This window comes from Drosophila arizonae, chromosome 3 (assembly GCF_054131065.1).
Source record: "Drosophila arizonae isolate 15081-1271.41 chromosome 3, UAZ_ARI_1.0, whole genome shotgun sequence".
NCBI lineage: Eukaryota > Metazoa > Arthropoda > Insecta > Diptera > Drosophilidae > Drosophila > Drosophila arizonae.
The window spans coordinates 29,735,241-29,759,776 of record NC_142923.1 but is presented as its reverse complement, the minus strand read 5'-3'; the positions used below and the strand labels follow the sequence as shown (position 1 = coordinate 29,759,776).

Below are 24,536 nucleotides of genomic sequence, written 5' to 3'. Positions count from 1 at the left end.
AAAAGGGTAAACAGAGTTGTAGTACGAGTTAATATTACCGTTTTCCAGCACTGGGCCGACAGCAACGCTGAATCTGCAGCCCTGCTTTCCGTGAATTGTCATCGCAGGCGAGCCCGCAGTATAGTCAATAATTTCGAAAGTAATATACGAGTACATCTATTTGCAAATCAACGAGTCCAAAATGTGCCTAATTTTGTGTGACAATTTATTTTTCGTGCAATTTTGTAAATTTACCGCAATTCAATAATTATTGTTTGTGAAAATATGTAAATTAGTATCAGTTATTGCGACGCATTCAGCATTGATTCGTTTGGCTTGTTAAGTGGCAGGAAAATGGTTGCAGATATTGTAAACAATATACGATGGAATGCGACAATTGCGTAGCTCGTGATGAATTCATGCATTGCATAAAAGCAGGCAATTTTTTATTAAATTAACGTAATATATAAAAAAAAAAAACTTTTTCACACTATTTCCTGTGAGGTCTTGTTTTTATAAAGCCAAATTTAGCTGGCAAAAAGCTAGTTCCAAACTAGAGCAGCACTTGTTACATGCACTTTTATTTTAGTGAGTTTGCTTAGCTTTGTGATTGCACTGCTGTTGTTAATGTTTTTTTTTTTAGTTTGACATTTTAACGTACATGTATTGGCAATATGGATCTAGAGGAATTTCTAGCGCTAGAGCGCCAGCAGTTGGAATTCGATCGCCAGCGTCTGGCTGCAGCTAGCAACACTCTTCAGAATGGTGCAAACAATTCGCAGGGCGTTTGTCCTGCCACCTTGTTAATGCAAATGGAAGGCTACAAGCCCAAGCAATGTCAGCGCATGGCCAACAAAAGCCACAGCGAGTGCAATGAACTCGAAAAGGCCTCGAGCTCGGCCTTAGCAACGCCTAACCGTAACTCCGACCTGCAGCTACAGTTGAGCGTAGAGGAGAACTTGCCGGAACTGAAGCTGGAGCAGGAGCCGGAGCAGGAGCAGGAGCAGGAACAGCGGCACCAAAGGAACCCATCCGCCACCTCACCACTTAGCCTAAAGTCGGCCAAGGAATTTGTGAATCAGCGCGAATTGCTTATTGGCAGCGCGCGACAATATAAATCACCAAATACGACGTATCGTAATTTGGAAAGCGAGCGACCGCAGAGCGTGAATCGTTTGCCAATTGGGAAGCGAGCGACCGGCGTAAGTGATTAGGCATGGATAAGAGAGAGGGACGGTGTCTGCGTTTTGGTGCTTGCCAATTTCAGTTGTTCACGCTCGATTGGCGAGACGCCCAAAACGTAGCGCTCGTAAGATTATCCATAACTATGCGAATGTCTTTACGGCTCGTTGAGCCGCTACGAGTGCACGGAGCAGCGCCCACAATATTTGGCTTTAGTTGTCAGAGGCTTTTCAAAGTGAATCGAGTTGGGCTTTACCGAATTGTGAGTGCGTTTTACCTAATTAAATGGGATATTTTGTTGAAACACGACTCTTACATTTGTTCAGTCTGTTTAAATAAGTTCAAATAATGTTTAGGATATCGAAAGGAAAACGAGAATTGAATACATATATTGATTAATAGTCAAGTTGATTCCACCATATGTGTCTGTTGGACACATTTTTAGAATTTAGAGACTGTTGCTGAAAAATCTCAATGAATTCTAGCTTTTCTCTATTTCTGTCGACATTTATTTTAGATACATTCCAATTTGCCCGCTGTTTATTAAGGTCAGAACAGTGAGTATTAAATTAGGCGCGCTCAGCTTTATTTGCTTCGGATTGAAATATCACCAGAAATATAGTTGGTTTTCATTTTTCACAATTCACTTTTCAATTTTGAATTTTAAATTTTTCATGCTTCGGTTTCGCTTTTCAGCATGCATGTTCATAATAATGGCAGCTCATGAGCCTTGCGAGGACAGCAGAGTCAACATGCTCTATGGTGGGCTAACTGGGCTAATGGGTTTTTCGACTTTGTTATTTTGTCTTAACACAGTCACAGTTTCAATTATTAAATAATTCAATTTTTAACTTTGAAGCGTAATGTCCTTCATGCGTTGGGCCTCATGAAAGCTTAATGCCCTTTACACTGTTACTATTCTTGTTTTCTATTGTTGCTGTTGCTGTTACTGTTGTTCTTGTTGTTGTGGCTGTTCTTCGTGCTCCAGTTGGCATTTTGGCTGAGCGTTAGCGCCAGCTCGCCTGATGAATTTCGTTTGCGCAGCTCAGTTGTAATTTGAAGCTCGTTTGTTGCGTTTGTTGCTATTTTATTTGTGGCCTGAACTTGAAAAGCTGCTGAACAAATAAACTCGTTTAATTATAACAACCAACAACAACAACACACAGTCATATAGGTGAGCAGCAGGCGTGGCATCAATACAAATTGTCTCTAATTAAAACGAAATGAAAAGTGTAATGAAAATGCCTTAATTAAAGCAACGCGCAGCTATAAAGAAAACCAACGTAGTTCCAGCAATGTGTGTGAAATACCGGTAGTATAAGAGAGTGAGGCAGAGAGAAAGAATTTTATATAAAATGCAGGCAAAAAAAAAAAAAAAAGAACACACGACTGGAGAAATTGCTGCGTTTTAAAAAATATTTAGCATGGTTCGAACGTATACCCTGCCTAAGTATGGGCATATCAAATGGTTGAAGTGTTAAGTTCTTAATGACAATCGTACAATTTATGAAAGCAGAATAAATAGCAGTTCACTTCATTTTGTTGTACATCAGTTTAGTTAACTTAATTAGCAACTTCGAGCCCCAAGTTGTGTGAGCCCAATCTTCGCATAAATCTATAAATGATCTAAGCCTTTTGTTATTAAGCCTTTTTATGATTAATGCAATTAAAAGATGTATGTATGCGCATGTAGTCTATATCTCCTCATGCTATTCCCTAAATATTTGTACATAGTAGGTTTAGATGGCTTCGTGGTTGCTTTTTAAGCTTTTTAAGTGCTTGCATTTTTTAGCAATTTTTTGCAATTTTTTGTTTGTTTGGTCAGTGCATGAAAACTGAAAGCGTTTGGTCATGCAATTTCCGTCCACAAAGTGCATTGTGCCATATTTGATTTGACGTGCCGCGGCACTTGCCCCTAGGCTCGGGCACTGCGGCGTGTTTAGGGGCTGGTCATTTCCGCTAAAGCATTTCATTGCCAATAGCTAATGACAATTTTGTATATGGATGATTGATGAGGTGAGCTAAAAGCTCATCAATACTCCTATAGGTCCCTAGCAGTCACAGGGTCTGGAGCAGGAGCACGAGCAGGAGCAGGGCTCAGGCCACTTAAGTCATTAAAGCCATAGAGAAAGGAAAACGAAGAAAGGGACGCGACCTGAACAAGGTCAGTTATATGAAAGTCCCCTAATTAATTGTTCAGCATTACGAGTGCGCGTGTGTGTGTGGGTGAGTGTGAGTGTATGCGAGGCCTCTATGCGATTTAGATTTTTGTCATATCGCTGCCCGCAGCTAATGAGTCGTTAAAGCTAATTTGGAAAGCGTGACACCAGACGCTTTTCACTCCCACTGCAGGATATTTTTGTTTTTAGTTTTGAGCGCCACATGCTTAAAATTCCATGAAATGGCCTTGAACTTATGGTGTCTGGAGTCCGCAGCATAAGCAGCCCCAAGAGGCCAGATCCTGCTGCTCGCTTTTACACGCATTTTCCTCGGCTTTCGCACTTTTCGCGCCCACACTAAAACAAGTTTACCCACTTAGTTAACCTAATTCGAACGGGACACGCAAAGTGGCGCCCCAATGAATGGACGTAGTAAAAGTTTGATAACGCCAACGCAATGGCTGAATAACTGGAATCGTCTACTTAAATGTATGCCAAAGCCTTTACTTTCTATACAAAAGTCGTTGGCTCTAATTTGATTTATAAAATCAGTGGAACAGTAAAATGATTTTCCCTTCTTGTCTCATGGAATCAGAGATAGAATCAGATATCCTATAAGGAAATGAGAGATCATACTGTGAGACGAAAATATAAAACTTTCTGATCATATATATTTCTGTTGGCACAAGCACTGACACAGTTTTCCAGATGAGTCGGCATTGCTGTCTGTGTATATAAAACGCCATTTGCTCCACTGTGCCAGCGCCTAGGTATTTTAGATCAACGCAACTTAAATGCAATAAAAGAAAATGTTCATGCCCAGCCCATACTATTTATTTGCACACTTCCACTGATTGGCAGAGCACTCCTTTAGCTACGCGTCATATTTATAATATATTTATATATATTTATACACGCCTATTTTCGTTGATAGTTTCCTTGACCTGAATAACAAAGTGCTAGAGTATGCAAATTACTCAGCGAGTGTTGACGGAATGCTAGACTAATAGACCAATCCCTAGCAGTTGGAGAAGTAATTCTCGCTGCAAATTAGCCTTTAATTATGCTAAGAGCTGAAGCATTTAATCAACTGGCCCAAGTTGTCGCTGTCAAGTGATGAAATTGTTAAAACTAACTTTAATTAAGGCGAACATCAAGCTGAAGTCGGCTGGAATGCAAGCACCTAGTTCATATTGTGGAACGCCTCAAACAGCTGAACCTTGTTGATAAACACTCAAGGGGCATTGCCTTTGGCTTGGCTGATGACGCAGCTATTGCTCTAGCTCCTGCGACGCCCCTGTTCATAATGCTCCTTGCATGGCAATACCCTGTACCGACGGGCTTTAAAGTTAATATCAGACTTTTGGCTTTGTTTAGTGAATAAATCTTACACGTATTTCAATTACTTAGCGCTATATGCTTTGACTCCATTCTATGTTATTGTATCTGTGCTATATTTATTGTGTATATCTACTTAGGATTTCTGCTTCTTTATCAATGAATATTTCGTCGGTTTCCTTATCATCAGTAACAATTCCATCTTACCTACCTTTCATTTTTCTCTCAATCTGTATTTAGGCCTATTAATGAATGTTCGACTCTTTATGTCTGTGTTTTTGTCTTTCTTTTTCTATTGCTATTATATTACCAATTATTCTTAAACTGTTTAAAGTGTTTCATTTGAGATTGATGCAGCTTATCTAGGATATTTGAAAGTCAAGCATCTATATATCTGAAAAGTTGCTTATTTTCTATAACAAAAAGTAAAATCTTATGCCAACGCTGCACGCGATGTTCGACGTCGACGCCGCTGTCAGCGTCGCCGGCATAAAAATTATGTGGCAGAAGGTGCTGGCAGTAGGGAATGTGCTGCCCTCGCTGGAGCAGCTCCCGTCGCAGGCAATAGGCTGACCCCAAAAGGCAAAGGCAAAGCCAAAGGCAAAGAACTACGACTGGGCAATAATTTGCAGCTCTCCCTCTACTAAAAAGCGGCTCTCATTAGGCTGCCCACGCACCACCGTGGCGTACAAAATGTACACGAGCTTTCTGCTGGTGGTTAGTGGTGTCGCCAAAAGCTGAAAATGATTTATATAACGCACACAAATAAATACAAATCTCGCCGCATAATGTGAATGCTAACTGAGCGCGCTCTCTCTTTCTTTCGCACAGGATGATATGGAGCAATGGGTTACGGACACATTTTATTCGTATTTTCCCGGCTTCAACAATGAAAATCAGAAACGCCAAAATTATTTGCGTGAGCGACAGCGCGAGAATCAGCAGAACTTGCTTAAGCACCAGGTAAGTGCCATGAACTATAGACCATAAACCATATCGCGCCATCGGGTATGTTAATCCGTGTTGGATTTATGTGACAGCCAGTAAATTGATTTGTGTTGTTTCTAGATGCTGCACCCGCCATTGGCTAAACAGCGAAGACAGCTGAAGCCAACCACAGCAACGCCAACAGCAACTTCAGTGCCGGCCGGAGAGGAGCTGCAGACCACGGCGCGCTCCAGTCAATCCAGCACAAGCACAAACCATAGCCGAACGGATAAGACTGACCTAGAGTTAATTGTAAATAATAACCCCAACTATGTGCCGCCGAAAATACGTACGGCCACGACACGCCAGCAGCTGCTCCATGATCTTGGCCACGTTGAGCTCTCCAACATTGTCTCAGGCGATGGCATCAACGAGCGCAACATGCGCAGTGCCGAACTGGAGACGGCTCGCAAGAAAGAGTACCAGCGGGACTTGATGCAGCAAATCGAAGAAAAGCGTCGGTCCATTGAGATGCTACGAGAAAAGGAACGGCGACAGGAGGAGGCGCTGACCAGGTGACTATTGTCGAGTACTTTACCAGCCATGCTCAACCACTCTCCTATTCTTGCCTAGGCGCCTGGAGGCACAGCTCAAGACGATGCACTTGGAGGAGCAGCTCGAAAAGGAAAAGAAGCGAGCTGAGAAGGTTGGTTTAAAATCAAATCTGACGTCTGTCCCCATAGATGGCTTTATTCTGATCTATATGTCTACAAATTCGTTTGGATCAAACACCCCAATATTTGTATTTGTAGGATTTGTAGGAATTTGTTGTCTGCATATTAATGTCAACTTTTTAACATCTTGCCTTAAATATTAGAATCACGCTCTTTATTTTATACACTTATTTCTCACTGATTGCGATCATTAATATTAAAACTAAAATTCTACTTTAATGTCCAGATAATATAATTTCAGATTATATTATTCGATTTAATGTTCTACCTACGTAATTCCAGCATTCATTTGCTTCAAGTGAATTTTAATTAATTTTGATTATATTTCACACATTTATTTTTTTAACGATTAGAATTTAAAAAAATATTTTTTATTCTCACATCAGTTTCGATTTCTTAAAATAATTAATCTAAACTTTTGAAGGAATGAGAAATATTTTCGATATCCAGTTCCTATCTTATTTTCCATTAGAAATTCGTTCCGTTAGTTCTATACTATCTAAGCTCGTTTCATAGCAAAATATATCTCACATTATTTGAAAATAGTACCGAAATTAAAATTATTCTGCAATATATTATCCATTCCGATATGTCCGTTAAATTAAAATTAAACAATTTGTATTGCTGGCCGCTTGATTGGGTTTCGTATATTTCTTATGCCGAGTGATTTGATATTAAAAGTAACTGATGAATCGCTTCAACAGGCACGTATTGAGACGGAACGGAACCGTTTGATGCGCGAAAAGCTGCTGGCCAAACTGGAGGAGGACGCGCAGCTGTTGCATGCGAAGGAGCTGAATAATTCAAAGGATATCAAAGCCAACAGCACCAACAACAGCATCAACAACAACACCAACATCAATAACAACAGCAATAATAATAACAGCAATGCCAACACAAACAAGGTCTACAAATATTTCAGCAATTCAGCACGGCACGAATATCGACGCGGCCAGCCGTTGCCGCCGGGCGTGGAGCTCGATTTCGAACTGCCTCAAATGGCGAAGATCGAGCGCGAATGCTTCCACTTGTGCGAGAAGATCTGCCCGCTCTGCGACGAACCGCTGAAGAGCTATGAGAGCTGTTGCCTGCGATGCCAGCGCAAATTGGCCTTGAAACTGAAGCCGCCGAGCAGCGAAGCGCCGACAGCAACGAGCGATGAGGCGACCGTGGAACCGGCTGCTGCAGTCGATCACAGCTGCCAGAATAGCTACGCGCTTGTGTGCTTGAAGTGTGAGCGCCTGTACGCCATGTGTGGCCAGTGTCTGGTGAAGAGCGATGTCTGCCGCGCCTGCCAGCGAGAGCGAAATGTCTGCATGAATTGCCGCCGCAATCTGTGCTCCTTTTGCCTAGAGGAGATTGCCTGCGGTCGCGATGCCGAGCGCACGCATATTAATGAGCAACTGGACCGGGAGCAGCCAACAGAGGATTCGTTTCGCGTGCTGGAAGTCAATTGCCCGCCGGCAGCAGAGAACAATTGCTCTAACCTAGCGGATACGACGCCGCCGCCGTACTCCTTTAATATATCTCCCAACTCGGTGTTTCACGAGGACTATAAGCCCACGCCCGTGAAGCCATTGCAGCTGGATCAGGAGCCGCTGCCCACCGTCTCGGGCAGTGCGAACAACAGCTTCGAGGTTGACAGCGCCGATGAGCAAGCCATGAAGCGGGTGAGACGTCAGACGGATCAGCGCTTGTCGCGTTACCTGAAAAACTATGGAGACTTGGCACTTAAGAAGCAGCAGCAGCAGCTGGAGTTGCGCAGCAAAAGTGAATCGCGTCATCGCGGGACACAAACAACACCACAGACCTTGGGAAGGCGCGATATCGTTCTACACGAGACTCCCACGCAGAATTTATCAATGCCTCTGTTGCGCGAAATGCCCAAAATGACGCGCAAAGACGCGGCCCCAACGCTGGATGGCAATCGGCAGCAGCAAAAAATGGACAATCTCAAGAAGCGCTGGGAGGTGTGTAGTTGCTCATTGAGCCTTAAGCATAAATAGTAACCTATTCTAATATCAATCCAGGTGCCCGTCGTGCAGAAGTTCACGGTGTCCACATCGTCCCCTAAGATCCTGACACAAGTGGGCGCAATACGCAAGCAACTGCAGGCGGCGCGTTTCTATGATGATGGCCAGGACGCCGACGACGACGACGACTACTGAGAGCTAACGCCAATTTTTCAACAGCTTCTCGTGAAAAATTGCCGATGTTTAGTTGATGTTCAGTCGAAATTGCTCAGTAACAATAATTAAAAAAAAAAAAACATTTAGTTTTCTCGATTTCTCTATATACTTTATATATTCATTGCCCTTAAAAAATTGTGTAAATTCGGTTGATTTTAAGTTTACCATAGATAGTTTTATATTTCCTTCCTTTTACATTCTCACTCCATTTTATTTCGTTTAGTATATTTGGCTATCCAAAAACTAATCACTGAGATATTTATTATATGATATATGATACCATGTGCTTCTGCTGTTAAGCAGCTATCAAGTTTACGTAATACTTAAGTAAAAAGTTTGTTAATGTTTTTATACATATACATATAAATTAAATGACATTGTATTCAATTAAATAGTTAATGGTTTTTCAATACGTAAATATATTTAAATATTTAGAGTTTTTCATTCGCAAAAACATTGGAGCAACTAGCCGCAAAGTGCATGAGACTAAACCATTTTATTAAGATATATGTATATGTGATCGGAAACTCGTAAAAATATTAGCCTATATACGTATCATCATGGTCTTATTGTATCGTTAACAAGAGTATCAACGTCTTCGAGGCTTCTGTAATTAATTCCTCTAATTAAATGTAAGTCGGCAAATATCAATGTAATGATCAATTAATAATTGTAATTAATTCAGGAAGCTTTGGACTATGAACTTGTTCTTCTTGATAGTTCTCACATTATTATTTACATATGTGTTGACATATAGTTCTCTATGAATGAAGGCAAAAAGTTTTTTTTTTTTTTTTTTATGAAAACAAATTTTATATTTAAACTGTTCTACTAAAAATTCAAGAGATATTTTTATGATCAGCATTAATAATATAAAATTCTTCTTTCAAACCTGCATTTAGAAACATACCATATCTATGCTCCGTATGACTCATTATTAATTTTCCAAGAAGCGGGAGGCTGATATCTGAAAAGTAAAGTGTAAATGTAGCCCCACTGCAGTGGGGCCAGTCCACTGGCGAGCCATTGCCAATATTGAATAATATACTAGAGTTTTCAGTTTTGAAATCGTGGTTTATTGTCTTGCTTTCGAAATTGTCGAATCAGATGTATCGCCGAAGGCGTGTGGGATTTACCAACGTAGGGGGCGTGGCGCGTAGATAGGGGCGTATTGGGTGTAGGCCCCAGCTGATCCATAGCTTGGAGCTGGAGCGCTGCATGGAACTGGAGCTAGGTTGGGCTGGCAGCTGAACAGATAGTTCTTGGGGCACGGCGGTGCGGGAATGGAGACGGGTGCTGCCTGGGCTGGAGCCGCGTTAGCTGAATAGGATGGTGCAGCTGGAACAGCTGGTGCGCCGTAGCCCTGGGGAGCGGGTGCAGCGGCAGGCTGGCCATAGCCACCCCCATAAGCAGAGCCCAGCATCTTCTCCTCCTTGTCAGCGCCGGCAACGGATGTGGCCAAGAGGCAGGCAACAGCGGCGAGCACAATGAACTTCATGTTTGGAGTTAATTTGGGTTTCGGATTAAGTGCGGAACTTTGGCAATTGCGAACTGCGATATGGACTGCACCAAACGAGTGGCTTTATATAGCAGTCCACGGCTGTGGCGAAGAGAAATGCAAAGCCAAGCATTGACCAAGTTTAAAAGCGCTCTGAGCTGATTCAGCTCATTTTTTTACTGGTCGAAAGAAACTATTCGACTTTTTTATTGTGGGTCTGAGCGCATATTTTATTTTACTTTTTTTTCTATTTCCGCAATTTGTATATTACAAAATCTTTAAGAAGCTCTTATTAGCTTAAGTCTTTTTACTCTGTACATGAATTTTCTATCTGTAGTACTTATAGAGTTATTGGAAATTGTTGCTTTGCTTTTTCCTTTTAAAAAAAGCAAAGCAAAAAATGAAAAACAAACGGATTTACTTGATAAGAGAAAAGTGAGTCGTTTCTGGGTGTCTGGGTCTATGTCGGTATAATGGCATCGAACAGGCATTAAATAAGCAAATAGGCTGATGCTATTTCATCGTAGGCAACAAAATTAACCCCAAATTTCGATTGCTGATTGCTGAGGATTAGTCCTGAGTCAAAATCAAGTTTAACTGACAATCTTGTCAAGTACAAGTTTTTCAGCATTACTTTTAGTTCAGAGTTCCAAGTGGGTCACAGTGTTCTTTTAACAGTTTGCAATTGGAGCAGCAAGTGTCCAATGAAGGGTGCCGCACACAGCTCCACACAGTCACGCTCGCATACGCACACTCACGCATACATACTCTTACACACATTCAGCAAAGGTTTGACTTTGGGCTTGCCAGTGCAGTTACTTAGCTGATTTTCGTATAAGAGTTGGAATATAAGTTGAGTGTAGGGGAAAAGTATCAGAGTATAAGAGAGAGGCAAGTGTGTTAAGAATAGCTTGCATAAGCTAATAGCCCATTGGGTTGCTAGAATAATAATAAAAAAAAAAAAAGAAATATGTAGATATAGATGTAGTGTAGATAAAGATATAGATATAGATATATAGATACATAGATATATAGACATACAGATATATAGATATATAGATACATAGATATATAGATTTCAATCGATTTCAATTCTTTTTTAATGCTTTCATATTTCTAATACTTTATTATTTATATATATAATTAATTGGGACATTGATAATATCAGATAATACCAGATTCGAGATATAGATGTCTCTCAACTAGGTATCATGCAGAAGTATCCTTTACTTTAAGCCCTTTATGAAGTATACTAAATTGTTAACCACAGTCGAATCGCTGCCACTCTGGTTATTTGTGGTCGTGGCTCCCTGCAATTCAGCCACCAAAATAAGACGATGGTTCGGATCAGTCTTCAAATGACTTTTCAAGTCCACGTCGTCATGCATTTGAACGTCGGTTTTATCCACACTCTGCTTCATCTTGCTCTCCTCATCGTTGTACTCGGCACTGGCCAGTAGCTGGCTATAGGCCTTCTGTAGATTGTGCTCCTCAGATTTATCAAGGAAATTCAGCAACTCGGTGATCATCTTATCGTGCTTGTGCGCCTGCTGAGAGTCATATGGTGGAGGTTGTCGCGTTGCGAACTGCGCTCGATAGCCCGACTTGTTGTCCAGCGGTTTTAGACTCACACGATACCAGTGCTGATCCCTAGAGTCTTGGCCCAGCAGCGCATACTCAAATTGTGGCGTAGGCCTGGGCGTGGGCGTGGGCGTGGGCGAGGGCGTAGTGGCCGGAACCCCCAGTCGATCGGTCGTGGCAATTATGCTGTTATTACACATAGTTGAATTGGCCAATTGATCGTGTTTGTAGCTAGAAATGCATTTGGCTTCGATTATAAATTTAAGAAAGCAACTTACTCGAACCCCACTAGTAGAACTGATTGGCTCAGTTCATATTCGGACGAAAGAGAGAGAGCTTAGACCTATCGTTACTAAGGTTCGCGAGAGCCCAACTCAGTGCCCCTAATCACTAGAACTCTAGTGTGGGAGCGCTTAACTTGTATATATTACTATACTAAATATTATGCTATATGTTACTATATATAAATTAATATTTAATTTGTTTATAAATTTAGAGCACGACAGTTGAAAGTGTCTTACTTTTATATACCCTATCCGAACGTATTGGCATAAGTACAATACCACATAATATTTAAAATTAACATAATATTTAAAATAATGAATGATTCAAGATGGAGGACGACTTTTTCTAATAGTTATTTAAGTATAACAACCGCAATTCCCCAAAATATTCAGTGTCTTTTCACTTACCTCAGTTGATTGTAGCGAGGCTCCTCGAGGGGCAGCGTTAGAGCCAGGCCCAGCAGAGTGTAAATGATAGTGCTCAGTGCTTGTGGCTCCCACATGTTCCCAACTACCCAATAACTGCTGCTCGTTTGTGGCTTGATGCTTTGTTTTTATAGTCACAGCAATAGCAAAAGAGTTGAATATGTTCTGGGTATTGAGTTTCAATTGCGAGCTTCGAGTTCGTTGTGCGATGCGGGTTGTAAATGAAGCTGCGACTACAAGTATTATTTGATTCCAGAAATGAATTGCCCAGATAACACGCTGCTGCTTTCCTACAGCATAAAATCAAGCTTTTGTCACGTTTGCAGTGTTTTCTTTATTAGCCGGCAAATTATTTACATTTTGTTCGGCTCGAGGTTAAACTTTATAAAAGAAAGTAAACGATTTTGCAATAGAAACCGAAATTCTTGATGAGATTAATAATATTTAATTTATACTGGGCTTCTCATATTCATAACCCACTCAGCAGCTTCACCTTTGAACCAATTTACCGACATTTTTAAGGTTTTCCAAAAATAAATTCTGTTGTACTTTGTTGACAGAAGCATGTTCAGTAGAATTTACTGCAATTTGTGTTCTATTTATAAAAGCTAAGAAAGAACCGTTAGCTTTTGCTGTGTGCTCGCCTCTTTGCTTGCATTTTTGTGTATCATAATTATAGCCCACAGTAGCAAATTTAACTTTATTAAGTGCGGAGCAGTCTTTTGGGCTTACGGACATTGCAATTAAGTGAAATGAGATAGTTTTTGAGAAATGTCACTCGGAAAACAATTATCTGATTATGAAAATGACCGTATTTCTCACTTTTCGAGTCAGGAGAGTCAATTTCCAGTATTTCACGAAACTTGAAAAAAAAGTCGTGTAAATAAAAAAATAGAATAATTGAATTATAAATTTAATAATATCAATAAAAATATTTGCTTAGATTTTAAACATGGCATTTTCTTTATATGTTGTTCGCAAAATCATACAGGCAAAATATATAGATACTTTCATTTTTCGTGATCTCCGAAAATCGGGGGCTTAGGGTAGCTGCCCTAGAATCCTCCATGAATCATGTCCACATCCTTCAGAGGCTTCTTGCATTATTTAATATTCAGACGAACTGTGCTGATATAAAATTGAAAGCTTGCTATATTTAAATCAACCTCTCTTAAGGCAAAGTGAATAAAAATGCAGTATTTAAAATCTTTTACTTCATGCGTCGTACATGCACTCCCTCAAGACACCTAAGACATCATTCTCATCCCTGGAATATTACGATTTCTAAGGTACTCAGATTGAGCCATGAGTGGGCGGTCATCGTCTTGGTTAAATGTAAATAATAACAGGCTAATGGCGAAAATGGGAAAACTTTTAGATGGAAATTGCATTTGTAGTTGCGACAGTTTCTTGACTCGAATTGCATTTTATTAGAGGCTAACAATTGTTTGCTTAAGGAAACGCCACTTACCAATGGTCACTTCCGGTCCACGGAAAAAGTAGAACGGAACGAGCAACATTTAATGCTGTCTCTGTCAGACGTAGCACAGCGTTGCCAACACGAATTTCTATATTATTATCAGTGAAATTGGCGACCTTTGCTAATGGTCTGCGAGTGGATGGGGGCCGGGGGTGCTTGGGTGGCCTTTAACTGTTAATAAACACAGAAATACTTTCACTTCGCCCAGCGTGCGTACTATGCGCGTGCTCTCACGCTCGCAATGGCCGCTCTCGTTTTTATCTCTCTCCTCGCTCTTGCTCTCGCTCTCTCTTATTCGCTCTCTCTGAGCAGCTGGGACCAGCTCAGCTGTTGTTGTGGGCGACATTGCCATTTGCCTGTTGGCGTGCAAGCGTTTGGCAATTTGCGCGCGCATTGACCAACACTGCCACACGCACATACAACACACATACGCAATGTTGTCCATGAGGCAGCAGCAGCTGCAAAGCTCGGCGCCTCGACTCAGTTCGTTTGGCTTTTGGCTCGGGCGAAGTTTTTGCAAACGCCAGTAGACAATCTTTCCTCATTTCGTTAACACACACAGACACGCAGCACAACAGCAAGAACTGGCTTCAAACCTTCAAGCAACAATAACTTAAAGTATCTTAATCTAACTAATAAATTAATGTTAAATTAATCATATCTATATATGTAACCACAAATAAGTTCAATAATGTCTAGTGCTTCAAGAGCTTAAACTGTGCATCTGTCTAACGGTCGTGTTGAATTATTAATCTAATTAATAACAAAACAATAAAAATACTAATAAACATTGTGTGCACATTCGAGCAAAATAATTATATATAAATATATATATATATATATATTTATACATATGTATATGAATATATCTAATGTCTCCTGCCGTGTGTGTCCTGTGCGTATCCTTGCTGTACTTCTGCTAGCCACGAATCGAGAGTACGTAAAAATAAAAAAAATGTATCTCTTATCAGCGAGTTATGCGCAAATAAGCTGATAAAAAAGCTGTCAATTGTAGCGCAGGTCGAATTGCATGATTTTAGCTATGATTTTGCTTCGGCTCTGACTCTGACTGTAAAATAGTTATTTTATGTCGGCAAAGCAATAGAGCTTTATCTTATGCATATAGAATTTTTTTCCGTTTATCCATCGAACGGTTGTTGATTGAGTAATTGGATAGCCTTTGCTTGTTAGCCCAGTATGCTGACAGTTTCGACTAATAATGACATTATAATTGATCTGCTGCGATGTCCGTCAGCTAAGCTGCGAGAAACGCCAAGCACAACAAGTATCGCTGAGCAGAGTCAATATTTTTTTAGTTCCCAAGGAGAAGCGACCTACACGCTTCAATTATTTGCATATATCATTTGGGCTTATCTTTATTTATTTATTTATTTTCTTTTTAAATTTTATATATATATTTTTAACTTTATACTATTGTGTTTTTATTTAATTTAATAAATATATTTACTACTATTATCTGCATATTGCATATAATTGTATATAATGCATATATAATCTGATTTAGAGTTTCAAAAGTGTTTGCAATTACCGTTTAATTATGTATATTATATATTTATATTTAATATCATTTTTGTACTCGACGCTTTTAATACATTGTTACATACTAAAATTAACTGAAATTATGATAGATTTAGAAAAGCCTGATAATATTCAATTCTTATACTAATAAAATTGTACATATATTGATAAATAAAAGATAATAATAATAAATAATGTATATATATATAAAATATATTGGTATATAATGTACCGATATATATGTATAACATATATGTATATTGAGCTCTCAAACGAAATTTAAAGCTTTCGTAGAATTTGAGTAGGTTTTCGTAGTTTTTCATAGTTTTTTTTCCTTAGTTTCTTTCTAGTTTCCTTCACTCAGTATGCTTGGTGCTCTTATTTTTAATTAAAACAAATGTTTGGTCAAAGTCGAGTATGGAATTTACGTAGACTGCGTGTTCAAGTAGCGTGTAAAGTAATTTACCCACCCAGCAAAACTTTTGTGGACGTTTAATTTTAAGCGCAAAATAAATAAACAATCGCAGAGGCACGACCAAACGCCAAAAAGTCCTTCAAAATGAGCTAAGTTGAGTTTCACTTCAGTTAGTTAGTAAAAACAAAAAAGAAAAGAATATGTAAGAGAAAAGAGAAAAACAATGGAAAATAGAAACTTGCCATTACTTTCGTTTTTTACTGCCCCAGACTTCTGGTACTGTTGTTGGTGCTTAGGTTAGGTTAGGGCACATACACACAGCTAGATGGATGGTGGGTGTAATACCTGTGTCTATGTGAGTGCGAGTGCTTCCGTATGTGTGTGCTCGTATGTAAAAGTCTAATCGTCCTTCAACCATGTTTTATAGGGCAAAAGCGAACGAAAATCTGCCCAGTATCTATAATAGATTTAAATATATATATAAATACTCGTTAATGAGCTGCTTCGATTTAATTAATTTTTTTATTACAATATTTTCTTTCTAACAGTTATGTTGCTTTTAAACTGTAATCTCTCTATGGAATATATATGTATGAACTATAGTTTAAATCTAAGATCGTATTGGGATTACTGTAGCTGCAACTGTTGCAACTTGCAACCGACAAATATTGTTAGTAAAGTAAAGTCTGCAGTTCTCTAAAATTTCAAAATATTAAAATATGTATTTCATTGAAATTATTTCTTTAATAATTAATAAATAAAAAAGTCTCTTTAAAAGTGAATACAAATTCAAGCTTCTCTATTATATGTCCTTTAGTCATAAATTATTCGCACTATATTTTTTGCTGGATATATTACCTTTTACCTGGAGTAATCGTACTATATAAATTCTATATCTAATGCTCACATACTTACCTTATCAAATACTATATTTTATATAGCTATTTCAACAAGCTTATCTTATTTTATTTTTCTAAAATAATTTTATAACCGATTTGTATTCCTCAATCTATACAGTAATCTGCGTAATATATACAATATTATACACAAGCATACTTACATACATATGTATGTTATATACATATATCAAGACTTTAGCAATAAATAGAAGTGTATTTATATACTATACTTTTCCTCGTGTGTGTGTGTATGGAGGACTATTGTTGTGTTTGTGAGGTCCAGAGGTGTACAGGCGTAGCCATAAAAATGTAGCCCTGCTTGCTCTGAAGACATAAATTGCTGTTTGCTGTTGCTTGTGGTTGTAATGAATATAAGACGAACGTTTCATTGCCTGTATTTTGTATTATATTGTATTGTGTACACACACAAACACACGCACAAACTGCCACACATGTAAGTGCTCACAATTGCTATTTGGTTCAAGCACAAGCTTCAAAACTTGCCTCAGCTTTTTCTTCTGGCTGACAACAGGAAACTTGTTGAAGCAGCCAATGCAAAAAAAAAAAAAAAAAAAATAAATAAATAAAAATAAATAAAAATAAAATAAATAAATAAATAAAAATAGAAGAAAAAAATATTGCAGTTTTTGGCATGCCATAAACAAGTGCAAGATTTTTAAGTACTTTTTCTTGACTGAGGAACATTTCGCTTTTGATTTCTTGCTCCAATTGCAGTTGGCAACATTTTCCACTCGCTTTTTGTATATATTTCCAGCTTCTAGCTTTTGAAAACTCGGTGGCAAAGCAACCAGTGTTTCCTATGAGATAAGCAGCTTGGGGGTAGAGGCTGGGGCTGTGGAGGCTGTGCAGCTGCTGGGCGTGGGGGCGCAAGGACACACGACTCTGGCTTTTGCGAGCTTGGCCAGGCGGCACGTACGAGAGCCAGATGATAATTTTGTTGAATATAGCAAAGCAGCAAAGCAGCATATAGCTGAAACAGCCAGACGTATCCAGAGAAGAGGCGGCAGGCTACATAGAGCAATGGGGAGTGTTAAGCGTTGAGCTGCTATGCAAAACAGATTAAAGCTTCGACTTGTGCAAGCCCCAAGAACTGAATGCATTAGCCGTAAGCTGCGATTCTCAATGTATCGTACTTGGCTTCCATTTATACATGCTTTCCATTATATATATCTAGATAAATTCATAGTTGAATTCTGCTGTTTCAAGTGTTTTCCATTGATATGAATTTGTTTATCTATGATCTTATGGAGCTCTGTGCAGTATAAGCGAATACTATAATAGCTTGTTATCTCAAAGTAGTTTTTCACAAAAGAATTTATTTGGCTTGCCAATTAACTGGCCGAAAGTCAATTGGCGAAGTGAATGGATTGGTGTGTATTAAGCGGAAGTAGTGCGCGAGTTGTGTTGTGTCTGGGAGGAGCTGAATATTCGCTGTTTGTTTTCTCTTTTGTGAATGCTGAGCATGGCCATAAGTAGGCGCTTTAATGGGCCTGGTCAATGCCAAAGCACAGCCCAAGCCAAAGCCAAAGGCCAGCGCGTATTTCTTTCAAAGTCGTCATCGCGTGGGTGGGTTTGTGCTTCGAGCTTGTGGCGCGTGCCAAGCCCACAAGACCCGGCCATATGTGTGGCCTTTGCATTGCCCAACTGTCTCAGCAGCAGTGAAAAACAGAAAGTAGTTGAAAAAAAAGAGGCTGAAATCTAAGTAAATTCCTTGAATTCAGTTAAAAAAAAAAAACAGAGAATAGAAGAAGGCCACAGCGTGCCAACATTTGGAAAAGTTCAAGTTAAGTGCAGCACAAGCAGCAGCAGCAACAGCAACAACAACGTTTATGAATATATACTCAGCTATCAAGTTTTGTTGTTATAAACAAAAGTCGAGTAAAAAACGAAGTCTCCCATAGGAAACGCTCTCCTTAAAAGCCTTGCGCGCGCATTTCATAGAGGCAGACACAGAGAGAGAGAGCGCGTGAGACTGAGAAAGAGATAGAGATATATAACGCTTATAGGCAACAGAGATAGAGACAGAGATGGAGAGAGAGAGAGAGCACGCAGTGACTCTTCCCACAGGAGCTGAGACGCAGCTGCTCAGGCATCTGGAATTAGTATACAAAACGCAAGCAAGCGAGACACGTGCCACAGGCAGCAGCCGTAGTACCAGGTGAAGCAGCATCATCAAAAAGCGCGCAACTGTTGTTGAAAGTGAAAATTGTACGCGCTGCCTTTAAGAATTCGTTAACCGGCCAATGCGGCGAATGCGTAATTTCGTATTACCATTTTATTCGCCCCGCATGTGTACGAAATGCCTGTGCGAGGGAGCTACTTGACTACCTGAATACATTCCGATTACTGAGGTTGATGAAATTGCTCAAAGAGCAATACACGCCTAATTATCGAGTACCGCTCTTATACCCAGGTTTAAGACTCTGACCATCTGATTATGATTGGATAAATAAGCATCACAATAAGTTTTCGACTGGCTTTCCCTTTTTCTTTCAACCCATATTCTGATTATTTATTAAATTGTGTTTCATTACACTTTGCCCCAAAGGCGAAAAAGCTATATTGGTTCAGTGCATTTTCCGTCTTGCAGTATGTCCCTTAGTGAAAACCCTTTCTATACTTGATGCTATAGATTTGAAATTTGGCAAATACATATCGTGAATTATCGTGCATTTTCATTTTCAATTTGGATACCCTATAGTTTTAGAGCTACAAAGTAAAATCGGTTAGTTGAGTTACAGAGAACCTCCGATCGATAGTACGAAATGCCCAGTAATTTTCATATATTTGAATCTAGAATTACAAATTTACGTTGCCATAACGTCATATGTCTACGGCCACGCCCCCAGTAGGATGGGAGCAATATTTTTAACGCCCAATTGAATAATTCATATTACATTTTCTCATTTTCAATGCGTTTAGGGTATAAAAATCAAATTTGGGAAGAGAGTATCACGCTTCAGTTTAATGTATTTTCCAACACAAAGCTCAAGTTGCCTTGGAATACTTTCAATGTATTATCGGGATTACAATCCAGATTTGAAGGTTTCATTTGTTTATGGCCCAACTCGTGGCACTTTGCCTCCAATCCGCCTAAGCATTTCCTCCTCTGCAGATAGTTCTCTGTGGGCTGTCAAGAAGGCTATCCTTTGTGTGTCCATTCTGAATGTAATGTTGTATTACTTTTGTGCCGTAAAATTGAGATGTCGTGCGTATTTCTAGGATATTTCACGTTTATGCAAATTATGCGCTTTGCAAGACCAAACTACGGCAAGTCAAACTCGAATTAAAAATCTAAAAGCAAACCTAAAACTTTGGCCAGCTACTTAACCAACGATGTCTTTGATAACAATCCGAAAAGTTACCCGAAAAATATAATGAACAAACTGAAATAAAAACGCACTAGCTGCAAACGGAAAACTGTGCGAAGTGCTATCAAATAAATTTTTCAGCTGACACACAAGAGCTGTGGCACCAAAAAGTCAGCAAAAAAAAAAAAAAAAAAAAAAAAAAAATGTGCATTAAAAATTGCGCCAACATACACTACGGGGGCAGCAGCAACAACAGCAACGACAACAACAACAACAGTAGCGAGGATAAAGTGCCAGAGGAGAACTTCATTCAGTTGGATTTTGAATTGCGATTGCCACGCAGAGGCACCAAAGGTCCTAAAATATCGAGCTTTAAAATTTTCATGTGCTGTTGCTATTTTATCATTATTGTCTTGATGATCTAAGAACACACAAAAAAAAAAATCGAATCGACAATGGTTGACCGAAAACAAAAATCCAATTGGAACCAAACGTTAAACATTCGCAAATAAGCTACACGAAAGCAGGTAAATTATTGTAGCCTACTTTAAGGAGCTTTGCCGAAAATATTCGTATTACACCTTGAACTCGTTGAAAATGGGAATTCAAAATTTAATCAGGCTTTTGGTATAAAGACATCGATATAGGAAGCTTTAATAATCATATCGAAATATATGTATGTATGTTTCTGTGTGCTGTACGTATGGATTATACATGATACCCGTCCATATTATTAATACTGTCATCAGTAGCAACTGTGAAGCAATACACCATTTAATAAAACTTGCATAACAGAGACTGGAGAGTCTCAGGTTTGTTTACATACAATTTTAAGTAAATATAATTGATCACTTGAGTACCTAATGTCCGAGGCGTTTACTTAATTATTAATAGTTTCAAATATCCACAATCGTCAAAGTCAGTAGAGAGCCGATGATCCAATTAAAAAGCTTGTCAGCAATTCTTATGTGTCTGTGTGTCGAGGTCTACATTGATGTGTGTGTAAATCAATCTGATTGGCTTTACCCAACAATTAACTCAGAGAGGTTAGAACTCATTCATTTATTAAACAAAATTCATGCGTGACGAGGTTATAAATAGAGTACAGGGCTTTATAAATATAAGGCAAGCCATACGAGTACTCACACGTAATTGAATGTAGTAAATACGTAGTGTTTATTGAACTCTTTTCTTCCTCTATTTCGGGCCCTCTAATGGTTTCTATAGAGGATTGTCTGCACATATGCCCACTAAGATACGCATTAGAGTATGGTATAAATGATTACTTTGTGTTTTAAATTTTATATTTTCATGAATTAAAGCCATAATTATATTCATGTAAATATTTTTTTATTGACCTGGAACTGTATTTTGCGTTCATCGAATGCCGCACTTTGCTTTATTGAAATTAGTGTTAAATTGATTTATGCCACACACGCATAAAGTAACATATTCTCACACACACATACATGTATGTACACTTATTACGTATACTTACCGTAGCTGACTTTGTTTGTTTGCTTGCTGATTACTCATACGACGCGTGGCATAGTTTCATGAAAATTGATTTTACACTGTGACAAACAAAGTACAAAGCACAAAGAGCTCGCACCCCACCCACCCACACGCATACATAACACCTTTTCATGTATATGTGGTCATTTATTGTTGTTTCCACTTTTCAATTCACATCGCTGACCCACATGCCTGCTGGTTGTAGTTGTGCTCCTGTGCTGGAGGAATTTTCATTTTTTGGCTGGCATTTGGTAGAAATTATGACACTCGGCCATAAATATGGCCTGCACGGCGAGGAAATTCATTAATCAAAATGGCATATATAACAAGCATACGCATTTTTTGTAAATTTCATTTAATTAATATATGGCTGCGAAAGCTGGAAAAGTTTTTTATAACCTTCAGAGAAATCTCATGTATGTATGTATATGGTTCAGGCAGATATATTTACCACTGCAAATATTTTAAATGTTTTAAATGTAAATTTCAGTCATTCTCTTTTGAAGCACTCTTTAATTATGGAACAAGGCTAAAGTGAATTTAGTTCATCAGAAAGGAAATATAGTATACTTCGTCAGGTACAGTGAAATCAATTACGCACAAACCAATTTTTGGGAGAAAGTTTCCATTGGAAAACGAGAAAATTTGCTGCTACGTTTTATGTGGGCCATAAATGCAATGTGCTCATAGCTCACATATTCACATATGGGAGGTTGTATGAGGGTAGCTGGTGGGTGGTGTACGATGGTCCGTTGCGAACAGCTCTCGTAAATGCAGAAATGTTCGTCCATTGATATCAACGCATATATTTATTTTTATAATATCATGTTTTATGGCCACCGTAAATATGCATTTCTCTCTACTTTTCCCTTAAGGTTATGTTTGAGTTTCGACCCGTATATCCTTCTGCACATGTCTAATCTACATGAAATATTTATTGCACCCCTTATATGGCTCACACATGGCTAAAACTTAAATTAATTCAATGTCAATCCATTTAATCTGCGGAAAAGCCACGTACAGACTAAAGTGCCAAGCAGACCATAGCCTAGTTCAAACTCTAGCTAAAAGCTAAAAGAAAAAGCTAACCATATACATATATCACATCATGTTGTACATTACTATAATATTTTTAATATTTACCAACTTACTATATAAGATACTTATTATTAAATGCATAAGTTAATAAGAATTCGCATCTCCACCTCCGCCTTTACCTCTACCTCTACCTCTACCTCTACCTCTACCTCTACCTCTACCTCTACCTCTACCTCTACTTCTACCTCTACCTCTACCTCTACCTCTACCTCTACCTCTACCTCTACCTCTACCTCTACCTCTACTTCTACCTCTACCTCTACCTCTACCTCTACCTCTACCTCTACCTCTATCACTACCTCTACCTCTACCTCTACCTCTACCTCTACCTCTACCTCAATCTCTATCTATATCTCAACCTCTACCACCTCTAGCTCAACCATCGCCGCCACTTCATTTCATGCCCACACCTAAGCAAATTCAAACTAAAGTATTTATACCATTGTACTACTAAAGTATTATACCATTTGTGGAGACTTCCACGCCTTATTACGCCGTTACATAGACTATACTCTGAATACCCACTTTCAATCGGTTCAGGATATACAACAAATAAACAAGATTATATTCTACTACCAGTAATAGAATCATTCTTTTTCTAACGTAAATACGCTTCTATGTATCCTCTGCACACATAGACATTATTTTAGTTTTATGTGTTTGGCTAAACCCTTTATTCTTTGACAAATGTATTACAACCTTGTTGTTGTTTTCGTTGTTGTTATTATTATTATTGTAGGAGTTGTTGTTGTTTTTGTCGCTTGTGTTTTCGGCGCTTACGCATGCATTTACAGTAAATTATACGGAATTGTCACTCATGTGCGACGAAGGTCACTGAATTTCTCTAGACACAAGCTTTGAGGACTCATGCACAATATGTATATATGTATATGTATGTCGATTTCAATTATATTAATTCTCGTTCTATTTCTTTTTCAGCTTCATAGAAGTCAGCTCCATCTGTATAGTTCTACTCAATCTAACACACAGTTCAAAAAATTACTTCAATGCCTAATTAAATATACGCATAGATATAAATATATTTGTGAATTATCAGTGCGTGCTCCAGAGATCATGTTTAAACATTTGTTCTCTGCAAAAAATTATCGAAAGCAAAATTTACAAATGAAAAAGTGATGTGCGGAGTGTGAAGTGTAAAGTTAAAAAAGTATTATGGAATGATAAGTCTTACATTGTGCTTAAATGAAAAGTTGGCATTGGATTGGAACGTAGTATAAATGACCTTGAAATGATCGCAAGCTCGAGTCGAATGAAAAACTAGGGTAAGTTTATAATAGAATTTGTATATTAAAGTTCAATGAATTTCTATAAAGTAGTTATGGTTTGTTCCAATCAGTTCAATTGAAGAGAGGGAAAAATTACAAATTAAAATGTTTTAAATACCCTCCATATAAATAATATTAAATATTTAGATACTATTTAAATAATACACGTTTGTAGGTCTGTCTTTGCTATTTACATAATAAACTTAAATGTCGTAATAGAACCCTAGACGTATTCGTCCTTTAACTAATACTAGTATAATGTAGCATCTCACTATATAATAACAGATAAAAATATTTGATCAAGCCTCGGCGTATCGAATTCTAGTTCTAAAATTTTAAATAGTACTAATATATGTATCATTTATTGGAACATACCTCCTAGGCTCATTCAACTGTAAAGTAAATCGATAGTATTTAGACATATACTCTAACCGTAGATGATTATCACGTATGCTCTATTGTTAATCTAGAATTCTGTTGGACCCCGTAGTTTTTAAAGTTTAATATATAAAATTTTGGTAGCTAAAATTTGGCAATAGAAACACAATCGGATTTGTTGCCAAAACATGTCGCAATTGTGCATCATTTATTTTGAGCGCTGTCTAAGGGGCGTATACGTAATGCATTCGCACGAAGCTGCTAACAGCGAGTATCTCTATTTACCAAACATCAATA

The 24,536-nt window shown here is 38.5% G+C and overlaps 4 protein-coding genes across 14 annotated transcripts in view; 2 read left to right on the top strand and 2 right to left on the bottom strand.

The window, feature by feature from the left end:
- The first annotated feature begins 26 nt into the window (after positions 1-26).
- LOC108610203 (uncharacterized) lies at positions 27-8,900 on the top strand. Of its 4 annotated transcripts, none has more exons than XM_089465799.1 (7): positions 27-139; positions 623-1,181; positions 5,490-5,621; positions 5,727-6,160; positions 6,219-6,291; positions 7,024-8,289; positions 8,350-8,900. In XM_089465799.1, exons 2-7 carry the CDS (start codon positions 654-656, stop codon positions 8,485-8,487), a joined length of 2,571 nt encoding a protein of 856 aa, XP_089321925.1. In that variant the 5' UTR covers positions 27-139; positions 623-653; the 3' UTR covers positions 8,488-8,900. The 4 variants fall into 4 exon arrangements, with proteins under 4 accessions (XP_089321925.1, XP_017857642.1, XP_017857643.1 ...); XM_018002153.2 differs by having other exon boundaries at positions 70-567; XM_018002154.2 differs by lacking the exons at positions 27-139; positions 623-1,181 and adding an exon at positions 1,190-1,423.
- Positions 8,901-9,561: 661 nt separating this feature from the next.
- On the bottom strand, positions 9,562-10,086 carry Vm34Ca (Vitelline membrane 34Ca). The gene has a single exon (XM_018002180.2). It carries the CDS (start codon positions 10,004-10,006, stop codon positions 9,641-9,643), a length of 366 nt encoding a protein of 121 aa, XP_017857669.1. The 5' UTR covers positions 10,007-10,086; the 3' UTR covers positions 9,562-9,640.
- Positions 10,087-11,089: 1,003 nt separating this feature from the next.
- On the bottom strand, positions 11,090-12,721 carry LOC108610217 (uncharacterized). Its single transcript, XM_018002173.2, has 2 exons — positions 12,280-12,721; positions 11,090-11,818 (listed from the first exon to the last, which is right to left on the bottom strand). The coding sequence occupies exons 1-2, from the start codon at positions 12,372-12,374 to the stop codon at positions 11,233-11,235; spliced, it is 681 nt and encodes a 226-aa protein (XP_017857662.1). The 5' UTR covers positions 12,375-12,721; the 3' UTR covers positions 11,090-11,232.
- Positions 12,722-14,241: 1,520 nt separating this feature from the next.
- The window catches only part of LOC108610201 (uncharacterized), a 104,243-nt gene continuing 93,948 nt past the window's right edge, over positions 14,242-24,536 (top strand). For 2 of the 8 annotated variants that reach the window (XM_089466059.1, XM_089466052.1), the window contains exons 1-3: positions 14,242-14,713; positions 19,874-20,489; positions 23,515-23,858. The gene's annotated coding sequence lies outside the window, so the exon portion shown is untranslated. Of the gene's footprint in view, positions 14,714-15,599; positions 18,810-18,840; positions 18,860-19,873; positions 20,490-23,514; positions 23,859-24,536 lie in introns of those variants that run through there. The other 6 variants (XM_089466053.1, XM_089466054.1, XM_089466057.1 and 3 more) reach the window with 6 other exon arrangements.